This window comes from Olea europaea, unplaced genomic scaffold (genome assembly GCF_002742605.1).
Source record: "Olea europaea var. sylvestris unplaced genomic scaffold, O_europaea_v1 scaffold528, whole genome shotgun sequence".
NCBI classification, from domain to species: Eukaryota; Viridiplantae; Streptophyta; class Magnoliopsida; order Lamiales; family Oleaceae; genus Olea; species Olea europaea.
In genome coordinates, this window is record NW_019263600.1 from 222,848 (window position 1) to 237,070 (window position 14,223).

Below are 14,223 nucleotides of genomic sequence, written 5' to 3' on the forward strand. Positions count from 1 at the left end.
GTTCGAGTGTGACAACTCATCCCGATTCTTCAACATCAGTTGGTTCGGACTTCCACTTAGTTTAAACTAATCTTTTCTGCCTAATTATCCATTCTAATGGCAAGACAATACCTTGAGTTTTGCATGCAGATATACTATTCTATCTCAATTAGTTTTTCATAAAGAAATTCAATTTTTTTCCCCTTATGTTTATACAATTTTAATATATTAAATATACATAACAACGTTGGATTTACATTGATTGAAAAATATAATAATGTCCCCAGTAGCAGTGTCTCGAGATAGAGACTTCAGTGCTGCTTCAAAATTAGATGGACGATTGGCATTCTTTACCAAATTCATTGATGAAAGTTAAGAAAACAACAATTTAAATTGATAATGATTTCTTCTCAAATCGATCTATTTTCTATTCAATTTTTTGGTAATCAATATCATGAAGAATATGCTCTTCATCAAAAAGCAAAACCAATTCACCCTAGAAGTGAAGTTTTTAGGTTGCAATTCAAAATTAGAATGATGATTGGACAATGAAGTTGAAGGCGAATTTAGTTCTTCAGCATTTCTACAAAGTTCATTGCTAGACAATAAGTAAACTCATTTGAGTAGCAAAAACCAAAGACAGCAGTTGAGCACCAAAAATAAATGGCGGCAAATGCCTCGAGTAGAATTGGCTTGGTTGGTTGTGTTAAAGAGGTTACCAAGAGCAATTGAGAGACCGAGAATGAGTTTAAATGCAACATTTTTCTTTATTTGGATCGCTCGTGTTCTCCGGCTAACGATGGGAAATTTTATCTCATCCATTTTGAAGAGAATCTTACATAAGATTCTCCTGCCACATTAACAAGTAGGTAGCTTATCCTACGCACTGTGGGCAGGAAGACAATTTCGTCCGATCTTCATAGAGAAAAATAAAGGTAAAACTCCTTGTCAACACAAGGCTTTGAGTAAAATTTGTACCTTAATATGAACTTCTAATTTCAGTTTGTAATATGTTACACAGTCCTTGGCATCCTGCTATACTAAAAGGCTTTCAGTCTTGACAATTACAAACTATAAGACGCCCAAGACAAAAGAATCCTACCCTTTGATACAATTCTTCGGAGACTACCCGATAAATGGACAAATCAACCTTCAATAGTCAGTTGCTGTCATCAAAAGTTAGATATCTTCGACTCTCCTGTAAAATAAAACATAGGCGGCCGAAGTTTTGATCTTGTCCTCACTGATGAGAGACACGTGGCTGTCGTCAAAGTCATACCACTGATTGCCACCATGCTACATCAGAACGATGAGTTAGAATAATTAAACAGAATCCGTAAAGCTTCTAATATATGCAGTTTTATATGTTAAGAAATCGAAAATGTCATAATCCTTTAATCCATACTTCTTAACCTCATGGCGTATCAAGATAATTAAATAACGAAATGTACAGGTGCCCATATGGTGGGATAATGCGGTCCCAATGCAAACTGTGGATTGATGGACAATGCACATGCCAATTAAGGATTAAAAATGTCAAAACAATGGTCTTTCATTTTAAGACTTGATCGAACACTATAAATTAATTTATAATCAGAACATAGGTACTAAATAAAATGTAGCAAACTTGTACATTTAGTAAGTCATAACAAAAACAATCTTGTATACAATATAGTCTAATTGAAAATCAAATGACAGACAATGAACTGCTGCAAATCAGGAAGATATCAATTGATAACATTTGTTTCAAAGCGACGGCAATGTAACTTTGTCATATTCTATTACGTCATGTATTTTAATCTTAAAAATAGGCTTTTAAGTAGTTGGATGTTTTTCTTGATAAAGATATTAAGGCAAGAATAAAACAAATAAAAATAAATCACTATGAAGAAGAAGCAAGACTTACATGAACAAATGCAGTGTAGTGACCACCTCCCATACTTCCATAATGATTACTAATTGCGTAAAGCAAATAACGATGTGAAGATTGTCCATTCTTCCAGGCAATATAAGAGGACATATCAAGGTCACGAATGGGGAAGTCAACAAATGCCTCCAATTTGTTCTTCAGAAATCGGTTGTATGAGAATCTTTTCAAATGAATCACTAAAATTTTTGGCAGTCTCCAAAGATCTAATTTTTTACTGGCTTGGCAATGCTTTTTACAAACCGGACAGTACCTAGTACCAGTAATGCAAAACAGATTAGAAAATTTTTTTACTGCAAAAGCAAAAGCTTCCAACTGAATGCATCAATTTCAGGTGGGATGACAGAAAAGAAGAGGAACAATATAAATTGTGTTGAGAATTATAAACCCTAATTCTCCAACGAAGGGCAATAAATTCGCAGAAAGAAAATAGACACATGAACACACAAGATGTCATCGTACACTACACAGAAGTGACACACAGAAAAGCTAGAAAGAACATTAAAAGAAGATAGTTCAGAAGCTAATAACCAGAACACTAACCACATATCTTCTGGTCCCAGAGGTTCCTCCTTCAGGAATGCTTCAAAGCATTTATAGAGAGATACAGAGTCTTGTGGTCTTTTTGTGAAGAAGCCAGACTTGAAAACTTCTGGTAACAAGCTAAGAGGCTGTACATTGTACTGCTGAACCATTTTACCTGACCAACATACAAGAACATTCAATCGGTCTGGCATGGGTGTGGACTTCACAGGCTCTTCTATTGCAATCTTAGAGCCCCTGACTATTCCTTTTTCATCCGTCAAATAAAACTGTAATTCAGTATCAGACTGAGTATAAAGCTCTTTTGCCTCAACCTTCTCAGGGGACCAACTAGGACTAGTGGAGTTTTCCTTTTTGATCATCACTTCTGTAGCAGTGTTCTCTGAGCTGTCACAATTTTCAGTAGAATCAGTTGCAGCGTTCTCTGTGCTATCACGATTTTCAGTAGAATCGGTTGTAGTGTTCTCTGTGCTATAACGATTTGCAGTTGAATCTTCATTGCATGTTAAGAATGGAGTTAGTAATTTCAAATATGTTTCACGGATATCAGATCCATTAACAATGTTTTTACGTGCTACAAGGGGAATTCCAAATGCCCTCCAACTTGGTGTTGATTTCCCGTACGTATGTAGCCTGAATAAATATTTAAGTACATAGATTGAAGTCAAAAGCTGGAGCTGAGAAAAGGTAAATTTTCAAAATTATCTTGTCTCGTTTCCCTTACGAAAACAAGGATTTTAAAAATAAAAAATAAAATAAATAAAAGTTGAAGTGAATTATGAGCAAGAAATCAACAAGAGACAGGCAATTGAAAGAAGGCAGTCAGGGTCGTGTTCCATACTTGGCGGAACTCAATAGCATCTCTCATTATTACATACTTATATTCCACAGTAAAAGGAAAGTTCATCAAGATGTCTCCACATTGATTCACAATTTGCAGTAGCTGCTGATTAACAGGAAACGCTTAGACTGAATATAAGTCCAAATTTTTAGGTTACTTGTTTATCGAAGCCATAAGCTCTCAGAGATTCACAAGACAAACTCATTTCCATTGTCATCCAGACAAATGAGAACCAATTTCTAAATGACAGATACAAGCAAAAGTATATGAAGCAGTGAAGCTTGGTCAATCAATATGCAAACTGGGGCTTACTCTTCGATCTGCTGGTGCATAAACACGACCAGAGGAGCTTCCTCAATATGCTTCGGCAACCTATACGCAACTAGTTGATCATTATCTCTAATCAAAGATAACGAATCAGTCGGCTCCTCGAGGAAACGTATAATGCGACTGTTGTATATCTGTACATAACTATTACGTCTAAGAGATCGAAATGAAAATAATATTGACAGATAGAAACAACGGACAAAACTCTGAAGGCTTGCAATATGCTTAACATATTAGTGCAATTGCTTTAGGTTTACCTCAGCCAGCAACAGGGCTTCATCAACCCCCAATGAGCATGCTTTGCTCAAAGCCTGATGGAGATCTTGAAGTTTTCCATTTTTGGGAACATTAACAGTAAATGGGGATGGCTGAGTGCCGCCATCAGTTTTCACCACTGTTAGAGTCATGGTCCGTGTTGATGTTGATGGCAGAGGTAATGATAGATACATGAATGGATCAAAAGTAACAGACACATTTCTACAATCGGGGCATACTAATGTGGATCTATATTGACCCTGCATTAATGTTATCCAAGATATGTCAGTCCGGAAGGCATTCTAAAGAACACATGAAAAAACAGTGAGCATTCTTTTGTTTTCCTTCAAATATCAAAGGCCATGGAGCCCTCAGATGACAAATAAATTTTAAATTAGTGCAAGTTATTTAGGAAAGAATTACAAAACAAAAAATTACTGATACTAATAGCAGATATCAGATTCATATGGTTTACTGATCCACCTAGATTCCAATAGAAGGCACCAATTAAGATTTAAACCTTACAAGCAATCGAACAATCTGAAAGTTTCACATCATCAAGAAGAAGATGGAATACTATAATTTGGCTCAAGAAAGCGTCTAAACCTAGTAAAATCAATGATTGTCTTAGTCCTTAACAAAGAGGATCTTAAAAATGCAATTCTGTATACAAAAAAGCCTTCAATTCCAATTTTCCAAATGACAAAGCGGTATACATACAGGCCAAACCCCCACCTCGGCACTTGCACAAGTGGTATTCAGAGAGCAAAAAAACAGAGCCTTCAATTCCTACTTTTCCGAATGGCGAAAAACCAAAAAAACACAATGAATAAACTAGCAAATCTAACGTACCATGGGAAAAAGAAATCAATCACTACAGCAAACATGCATTCCATGTTGCAAAATAATCTAAGAAAATACACTTACTTGGCAGACATCAACTATAATTGAGTCATTACGAGCCAGATGATTCCTCCAATATTCATCGGCTACTTCTTCATCTGGTCGACCATCTGAATCCTTAGCTTCAACATATGGTTTGCACCTCACACGATTCAAATCTTCATGGAGTCCATCCAACAAAAATGCTAGGAGCTCCTAAAGTATTTAAATCAAGGAAAATATTATAATCCTCATAGGTAGACATGATTCTCCCACTATCTAACAGGCAGCAACTCATAAAATGCAAATGCACTAATGAAGTTTATGGAAAGGCGTTTGGACAAAGATTAAGTATAAGAAAAAATGGAACAAACTTGAGAATCATGCTGATTAAAACCACTGAATTGAGGAGCAAAATGAGCAAGCTTCAATTTGAATGTTCTTGGTGCGACTGGAGTTGCTCCAGGAGCCCATAGTTTCTTCAACAAGTCTCCAAAAGCTGAAGCAATCTCACCCTGTCCAACAAATAAGCAGTTAATAATCTTTTTTGACAAGTAAAATTCATTGGTCAAAATATTAGATACAATGAGTACATAGAGAAAGCACATAAGGAACCAAAACTGATCCTAGTCTCTACTTCATGTAATCTCCAAAATATCCATCCAAAAACCTATACACATGGAGATGGATTGCCTGCCCAAATATTTTTATATATACAAGACTACTTGTAATCTTTCAAACAGGATTCATTTCCCAGTTGAATCCAGGAATTCCAAAGAATCACCAAAATTCATTCCAGCAATTCATCCAAGGATTCTCTAGTGATTCTGTAATCATGTATAAATTGCATGATAATGCAGAATCAATGTACATTTCCTACATATTTACTTCATAAAGTATTGTATTCTCCCAATCATAAGTCTGATAATAATTCTAAAGACATTAGTGCTAAATACACACATATATATGATTTTACATAAAAGGATGGCATCTAAGAGAGGCAATGAAACATCTTTCATGGAATTATCTCTGAGCAGAAAGAAACATTCTCTTATAGTTAAAAATCAAGACACGACAAAACAACACCGTGATAAGGAAAAAGTTTAGGAAATATAGAAAAAGTAGATGTGATCAGAACACATAAAGAAATCCCAAAGTCCAAACAGAAAGGACAACATACATTCATGCCCAATGGATTGTCTGGGTTTATTTCTCTCTTGTAATCTCCAAGAAAGTAGTCCACAATCTTTGGTGTGTGAACTAGACACTGAAGAGCACTGTTCATGAAACAAGTATTCCCCAGGTTTTGTAATCCAGTCAGTCCCAAGGTTCCAGCTTCGCAAGAACTTCCAAATAAGACTGAAGAATTGCTTCGGACGAGACTAAAGCTGCCATTGATGGTGTTACCATTCATCAAATGTGAAGTACCATTAGTATGTTGCATCATCCCATCTCTTTTTGCTCCTCTATTCCTAGCAGAATCTGACAAGCCATAAACTTGCAATTCAAGGAGAAGCTGTGTATGATAGAAGATAAGAAGTTATTAGAGGTTAGTGTATATAATGGAAAACATATGCTGGAAAAAAAATTGTTAAGGAAGTAAATCAATGTGTTGACAAATTGCATGAAGATTGGGTGGATAATTCCAGGGAACAGCTGTAAAAATTAAAAACGAAAAAAAAAATGAAAAAAACAAAAGGGATTTAGATAGAGTACTGGAAGTTTTATAACAAAATAGTGCAACATAAAACAGAAACTCATGATCTACAACATGTTCATCTATGAAACAGCTGATGAATACAGTATGATGCAAACAAATTTACACCCAGAAAAATGGGAATGTAATGTCATCACCATCAAAATTTGGATATCATTTCAGACAAGGCATTTTCCCAGAAAAATGGAATGTAATGTCATCACTGTCAAAATTTGGATATCATTTCAGACACGGCATCATCGCATTTATTTATTTTTCTAATAAAAGAACATCATAGAGAACCACACTGAGTTGCGGAAATTTAGAAGTCCAATAGCAAACAGGGATCACGTGTACTTTCTTTCATTTCAGACTGCAGAATCAATTAAAAATAAAGATGGATAACCCTTTAAGAAAAGTCCATTGTCTCTTGATGCAATGTCGATTGGACTACAACTTACATCCTGCTCTGGTTGCTTCTGGGACTCTTTAAGGAACTTATTTTCGTCATTTAAGAAAAACAGCCTTGTCTGCCCAGAGAAATCCCAAAGCCGTAACTGCACCGTGTAGAGGTAGGCCATTAATCTCCAAGATAAAGAGTATTTCCAGCATTAAAAAGTAAAAAACTAACAAACTCACCGAGTCGGAGTCAACATTAAAAATCTTGCAGGCTCTCCTAAAGCATTCAACTGAATTGTCCTGAAAAGTAAGACAAAGTGATGTCAGCGAAGGAGAAAACATAATGAACCATCTAGACAATCTAGCTAATGGTAATCTCTGAAATGCAAGATTTAAATTTTAATTCTAGCACAGATACAAGATTATGTGTAGAGATTTAAGTAACTAATCAAGTTCCGAAATTCTCTCAATCCGCTTAGTATCTCTATTCAGTATGTGTATAAATAGCAATGTACTCTACAGTACTATTTAAGAAATTTATAATATTCAATTTGGAATTGAGTTTCATGGTTGGAGAACTCAATACCCTACTGAAATCGATTAAATTGTTTATGACATAAATCACGGGAGAAACATAATTTTGACGATTCAGCTTATTTGCTATGAAATGGGGAATTTGTCCATCAATCTTTATTGCCGAGAACGTGATGAAGTAAAGAGATGCACTTTTTAAAAGGAGCCTATTTCATCCATCATAGAGGTACTTGATGAGGTTCAAAGGGATTACGCACAGATGCTGACGGATAGCAATCAGATATGAATTCTGGGGAAGATAGTTGTGTAAAGGGTTTGGTTAGGACTGTTTGGGCCTACTTTCGAACAAATGATTTAAAATAGTTTTCAGAAAAAGCCAAACACCCTATCAAGGGAACTGCCCAAACCAAACTACGCATTTGCTGTACGAATTCGTCCCAAAATGCTATTTAGAAACATATAGAAAGTGGTAACTACCTACTTATACAGATTTCACTAAAGTGGTCGGAGGTAACACAGAAGCAAATATAAAATCAAAACATTGCACAAATGATCTCCAAGAAATAAATATTTAAATTTGTGACAGAAGGATTCACATAGCAGTGGAAGCACAGAAGAACAAGCCGAGCAATTATGCATTGAAATAGCAGCAAAAGCTGAAGCTGAAGAGTAGGAGCAACTTCTGTGTTAAAAATTGTGCATGGTTTGGAGAATCAGTTTCTGAAGAAGTCGGCATCATAGATTCATTGCAATTGGAGCTTAAGCACGCAAGTGAGCTTCATGTTTGTTAGAGGAAGTTGCTTTAAATCAATTTCCATAAGAATATCCTCTTGTGGTATTTTATCCTTCCAGTAAATCCTTAAGTGATTTGCTTTAGGTTCAACTACTGCTATAAGTTGGGCAAAAAAATAAAAAATAAAAGAAAAAGAAATAGAACAGCTAAAGAGTCCACGTGGATTCAACCCAACAATTACAAAATCATCATTACGGTGTCGTTTGGGGTTTTTTACTTGTAGCCCTAGGAGATACGGAGACATCAGTCTTTGGAAACAACTTGAACAACTGTATACATTTTCTAAGTCAATCTCAATTGGCTAGTCCCTTAACTTCTTCTTTAGCCCAAAAAGTTAATTTCATGTTAGCCTTGAATATCTCTTCTAATTAAAGGCCTTGAATATCTCTTCTAATTAAAGGCCACTGAACACATGACGTGTCATAATCATTTCAAGTTATTTTCATCCCATAATCCTTGTTTGAAAATAAAATTTGCCAATGCTCCTCTCTCATCAATTGGAAGGAAAAGGTTCTATCCTAATCTCAGATATTTGAAAATTTACCGCAGACGTCACAATTTATGAATAATGTAGCATTTGAGTCTCAAACCTTTCAATTTTGTAGCACTTGCGTGGACAATCTCAAACAGCTAGTACTATTTCTGTTTCCTTGGAATATGATGCTATGGCTGTTGAAATTTTGGAGCCTATAACTTAGGCTTCACAATTTTTCTATGGTGTCAGACAAATTTTTTCCAAATTGTGGTAGCAATTGTTGACTAAAACAATGTGAATGGAGAAACTTTCAACCATGCAAACGGAATTGTTTTGGAAGAAGATTTTGCCATGCATTTAATGCAAGGCAACTTTGTTGAAATTGATGAACATGCATTTAATGAGGATGGTGAGAATTTCTCTATAAATTGGAGGCCAAAGCAGGTGCAAAAATGTAGAGCAAAAGAGAAGTGCAAGAAAATCCTGTACAGTGAAAACACGAGAGATAGTGAGCAAAACACAAAGTGAGAAGCAGTTAGGCTTTCGTTTGTATAGAAAATTAACGAAAGAAAATTGAGAGATTGTCTTTGAGTAGGCAAATAAAATACAGAGAGTGTATTTGTTGTATTTCTTTTATTCTCTTGTTGATACAGTAAAAGAATTGGTGTGGGTTTGTGGACGTAGGCACGATTGCCGAACCACGTAAATTCTTGTATCACTTGCACTTATTATTTTTGCTACACTTATTTCTTCTCAGTTTAAATTATTTTGCGTCCCACTGATCCTGGCGGAATTAGTAGCGGTCTAATTTCCTAACAATGGCATAGTGGTTAAGCCATTTTAATTCCCATGGAGAATGAAATTATGTTTTGGCATGGTAGGTTAGGCCGTTCTACTTTTACATGGAGTACTACAATCACCCTCTCCAATTAAAAGATAACTTGGATTCCAGATGAAACTCATAAGTGTTGAAAAGGTTGTTGCTACCATTCAGAATTAGCAATTTTCCAGTATAGCGCTTAGTATCCACATGACTAGTGTTTACCCACTTTCATACCGTCACACTCCCCACAACTAGTTTCACAAACGTGACCAAATTGTAGCCTTAAGAACCACTAGGGCCTAATATTCAATTTGGCCAAAATAGTTGAGCCAAATCAGAAAATAAAACAGAAGTTCCCACTTATAAGTTGGGACCTCCAACTCTCTACAACTAATGGGCGACAATAACCCTGGGGCATTCACCAGCCATCAGATGCAACATGTTCAAGTTCACTGCATGCGGGGCCATGCAATCCCCACTCAATCCAACCTTTAACCTAGTATATTAAAGGGATGCTTAAGACACAGATTATAATTTTTCAACATTTCTATGTTTCAGATGCTAAATTTGTAAAACATGCTTTAGTTTTTCTGTGACAATTTCATCATTAGACACCCACCAGCAATAAACTAGACGGGTAAAGACCATTACTTGCAATTTTCAGACACAAAAAGTAAAGAACTTAAGATCCTTTAATGAGCCCACCCGTCAGCATTCTTCAAATTTGTTACCATCCTTGTATGTCAGTAATCCTCCCATATACCACATCAAACATTTCAAACTACCAGGAAAAAAAAAATGAAAATGCCACCCTTAAGATTGAGTGCAGTTTTCAGCTTACATGTCTCTCCATCAGAATTATATTAACAGATGATTCACAGTGAGTTGACTAAGGACTATTTAACAGTAGGTAAGCCCCTCTACAGATGACCATTCTATAACAATTGTTCGAGCCATGGACAACCAAGAAATCAAGTGGCAAACCTAACACTAATATACATTAATAAACTTTACAAAGCTATCAACCACCAAGATATGAAGGGAGGTTTGATTGTAAACGGAGAATATGTTTTCTAGCAATATAAATCAATTAGTCGCGGCAAGTGGATTCACAAGGCCATGTCCTGTCCCAACATCAACTTAACATATGCAATGACAAAAATAAAATTTTAAACATGATTGAAACGTGCAGTTACCTTACAGAATTAGTATCGTGAACGAAGACAGTTAAACTTATGCTGCTACCCATATAAGACTTCAAGTTCTTATACCTTGAGACCTGCTTGCTATAATTTACATGCAGAACTTTATAACAAATATTAGATCTATAGCTGCTACTTCATTAAATTACCCCTTTACTAAGGAAAGATATCTAGAACATTGGAGTTCCCTATGTGAGTTTCAAAAAAACAATGTTTATCAAGAACATAATATTAGATAACAGAGAGGAGAGGCAATGAATCACTCAAGCCATATTGTGCATCTCATGGCAAGCAAGCATGCCATTATCAATGGGAACAGGAAGCGAGACAGAGAAACTAGCTCAGAGATTACTGACCTTTTTGCTTATCTTTACTGCCAACGAGTTGGTTTCCCTCAAAACAGAGAGCCTGAGTTGCAGAGGATAAACATCCGACATATCTTCTGCAGCCAAAAAACCTTTGCTGTCCTTCGTTGCATTCTTGGAATTACTGTGCCTGGACAGAACAGAAGAATTCGACCACATCAACAATCAGAAAGAAGATTAACAGCCCAGTACTTGCATCCACCAATTTCCCTTTTTAACTTGGAAGAAGACATTGGCAGAAAGTCCACAAATTTATTGATATTATTCAAATATGGCATTCCACAATTCCACCCCACCTCTGCCACTATAAAAGAAAACTAAACAGAACAATAATTGAAACCGACGATTTCGGGGAATTAAAATTGCATCTAAAGAGGGAGATAAAATCTGCATAGACATCACACCAAACAAATCGAATTCCACTACCTTCCAAGTGCAAGAGTGGGACAGCTAATTGTATAAGACGATGTTGATAGATATTTCCAAACAAGCAAGAACGATGAAGTTTTAAATGCTGGAGAATTCGCTCACATCAAGCCAAAACAGTAAAAAATGCACAGGGCAATTGGCAGCGATAAAGACATCTTGTGCACAGGTGGCACAACACAGTGAATTAACACTTTCAGCACTCCAGAGCTATTACTAAAATCTTAGCCAACTCTTCCAGCACTGTACAATGCATCTCCAACAAATGCAGTGTTGCAAATTGATACCTAATCATATTGAATGGCCCAATAGAAAATGGAAAATCGAGCTAAGCATACAAGATAAATTTCAGTGAACATACTGACCAGTTGAGTGCAGAGCAGTGTTGCAAGTTGAAAATTTGTCATATTTGAATCAACTACATAATGACGCAATAGAAAGAGGAAACTTGAGTAAAGCATACAAATTAATGCAGATTTCAGTTAACTTACTAACCACTTGAGTACAGACAGCCACATTTCGCTGCGGACCAAAGCATAGTCCCGACCAGTTATCCCGACTTCACCATTTGTGCCATTGTTCAAGGATGAATCGTCATCTTTCCTCAAGTTAAATGCAATGTCTGAGTTGAATATACTATTGAATATCTTCATTGCTCCCCCACATGGTGTTGTAGATGACACGGCATAAAAGATTCCTCTCTTCACTTCCGATGAGGAAGAGTCTTGTGCCTCCTTCAACCATCTAAAGAACACCCCAATACAAACATACAAACAAATGCAAAGTCAAAAATATCCAAAGTAATATATTTAGGGGGTGTTTGTGCCTCATTTGTCAATAATATATTATGAAATAGTAATTGATGTTGCAATATATGGTTAAAAAAGAAGGAAATTTTTTTCATTTACGTGTGATACTATTTTAATGAAGAATGTGTGGTTGAAAATGAGTCTTGTAGAACAAATAATGTAGTAAAATGGTAGACAAACAAAGCCTTACTGTTTATTTCAAAATATCACTCAACGCTCCCAATACCACTCATCAGTTGAACAAAAAAAGAAAATTAATAAAAATAAAATAATAGTATCAGGTATGTTTTCAATTTCCATTGTAACGTTTCTGTTCTTAGAAGCTTTCCAAGTCAATTCTCCAGGAGGCACAGCAATATACTACTTAGTTTATTCAAAAATGCAACAAGGCGATAGCATTCTCAATTCTATAATTTCAGTTTAAAGAAACATAAAAGGCAAGAAAGAAACAAATCCACAGAAAAATCAAAATTCAAAAACAAATAAATCCAACAGGATCCATAAGATGGCTAGTTCATTCTTCAAACTACATTCCAAATGCAATACGAACCAGGGAAATAAATACAAAGACGGGTGTAAAAGTATTTTTCCCTTTTAATTTTGCCATTTCGCAATTTGGGTTTTCAATAGATATTGGTTCTATGATGTTAAGTTCAATAAACACGACTTCCATTTCTCTCTAAATCAGATTTGCTCTCTTCTTCACTATCCAATATTTCCTAATGTCTTTTTGAAATATATAAGCGTAAACTCTAAACTAACATTTGAAATCGTGTTTACCTGAATGGAACTAAATAGACTCTCTGGTCATCATCTACAGATACAGGCTCGTCCTCCTGCTGTAGCTGCTCTTGAATTTGTAAAGCGTTTGATGAATTTTCCCCAGCACTATTAATATCACAATCATTACTATTAACATCATTACCATCCATTGTTATATATATTTTTATAAATCTACAGAGACAATGAAAGAGAAAGACAAGGGTTCAATAATGGCGGAAGAGATTTGCAGAAATGCACATCATATTTTGGAGATAGAAAGAATTAGAGAGAGAGAGATTGACGGATTTGCAGAAAAACATGGGGGGAGCATTTTTGTGAAAAATGATTTTTTTTTTTTTAATTATTAATTGTGAAAAAATTTGATTATTTTTTATTTTAACTTCTCTTTGGAGATATTAAGGCAAAGATTAGATGAGCGAGAGGGATATGCGGAGAAAGGTGCTGGGCTGGGCTGTGCTGTTCTGATCGGATCTGATCTGAACAAAATTATTTTAATGAACACAATACTTATTAGGTTTTATGGGCTTTGTCTCTTACTAATCAACATTCAAGGAATCAAGGCATGTTTGGTGTAGATTATTATTTAATAATCGATTTTGTGAAACGTGATTTTTTTTATTTATTTTTTTGTAGAGTATACAGTTAAAAAATAAAGAAAAGTTACGAATCCATATTCAAAATTATTTTATTGGGAGAATCTGTATAACGAAAATGAGTTTTAAAAAAAATGAGATTAGAAAAAATTCTGTACCAAACATGCGAAGGATTATATTTTATTATAATGAAACGATGAAAAAATAAAAATTTCATTGAAACAAAAAGGAAAGCAGTAAAAATGAATGACGAAGAACGCATGACTTTTGACCTACAATTATAAATTATAAGTAGTTACTTTTTTCTTTAATCATAATTGATGTTTATGATGATGGCGTATTTAGTTTCATTGTATGTACTGACTGATTATTTAGTTAAAGTTACTAATAACGATCCTAAGTTTTAAATCTAAAAAGGTAAATATTGACGTTAATGATATATAAATTGGGAATTGAATAAAGGTCAAAATTGAGGTTTTTTTCATTTTTTTTTTTTTTTAAAGAAGATGAATGTATACGAGTAAAGTTTCTATAGACATGTTCAGTAATAATTATGAGAATTGATTTTTTT

The 14,223-nt window shown here is 35.0% G+C and overlaps 1 protein-coding gene across 1 annotated transcript; it reads right to left on the reverse strand.

Annotated features, from left to right (window-relative positions):
- Positions 1-939: 939 nt before the first annotated feature.
- Positions 940-13,414, reverse strand: LOC111388755 (ubiquitin carboxyl-terminal hydrolase 8-like). The gene is made up of 13 exons (XM_023013546.1): positions 13,057-13,414; positions 11,963-12,211; positions 11,033-11,171; positions 7,090-7,149; positions 6,912-7,007; positions 5,935-6,270; positions 5,129-5,269; positions 4,800-4,970; positions 3,875-4,132; positions 3,603-3,751; positions 2,450-3,082; positions 1,886-2,159; positions 940-1,275 (listed from the first exon to the last, which is right to left on the reverse strand). Exons 1-13 carry the CDS (start codon positions 13,206-13,208, stop codon positions 1,159-1,161), a joined length of 2,775 nt encoding a protein of 924 aa, XP_022869314.1. The 5' UTR covers positions 13,209-13,414; the 3' UTR covers positions 940-1,158.
- Positions 13,415-14,223: the final 809 nt, after the last annotated feature.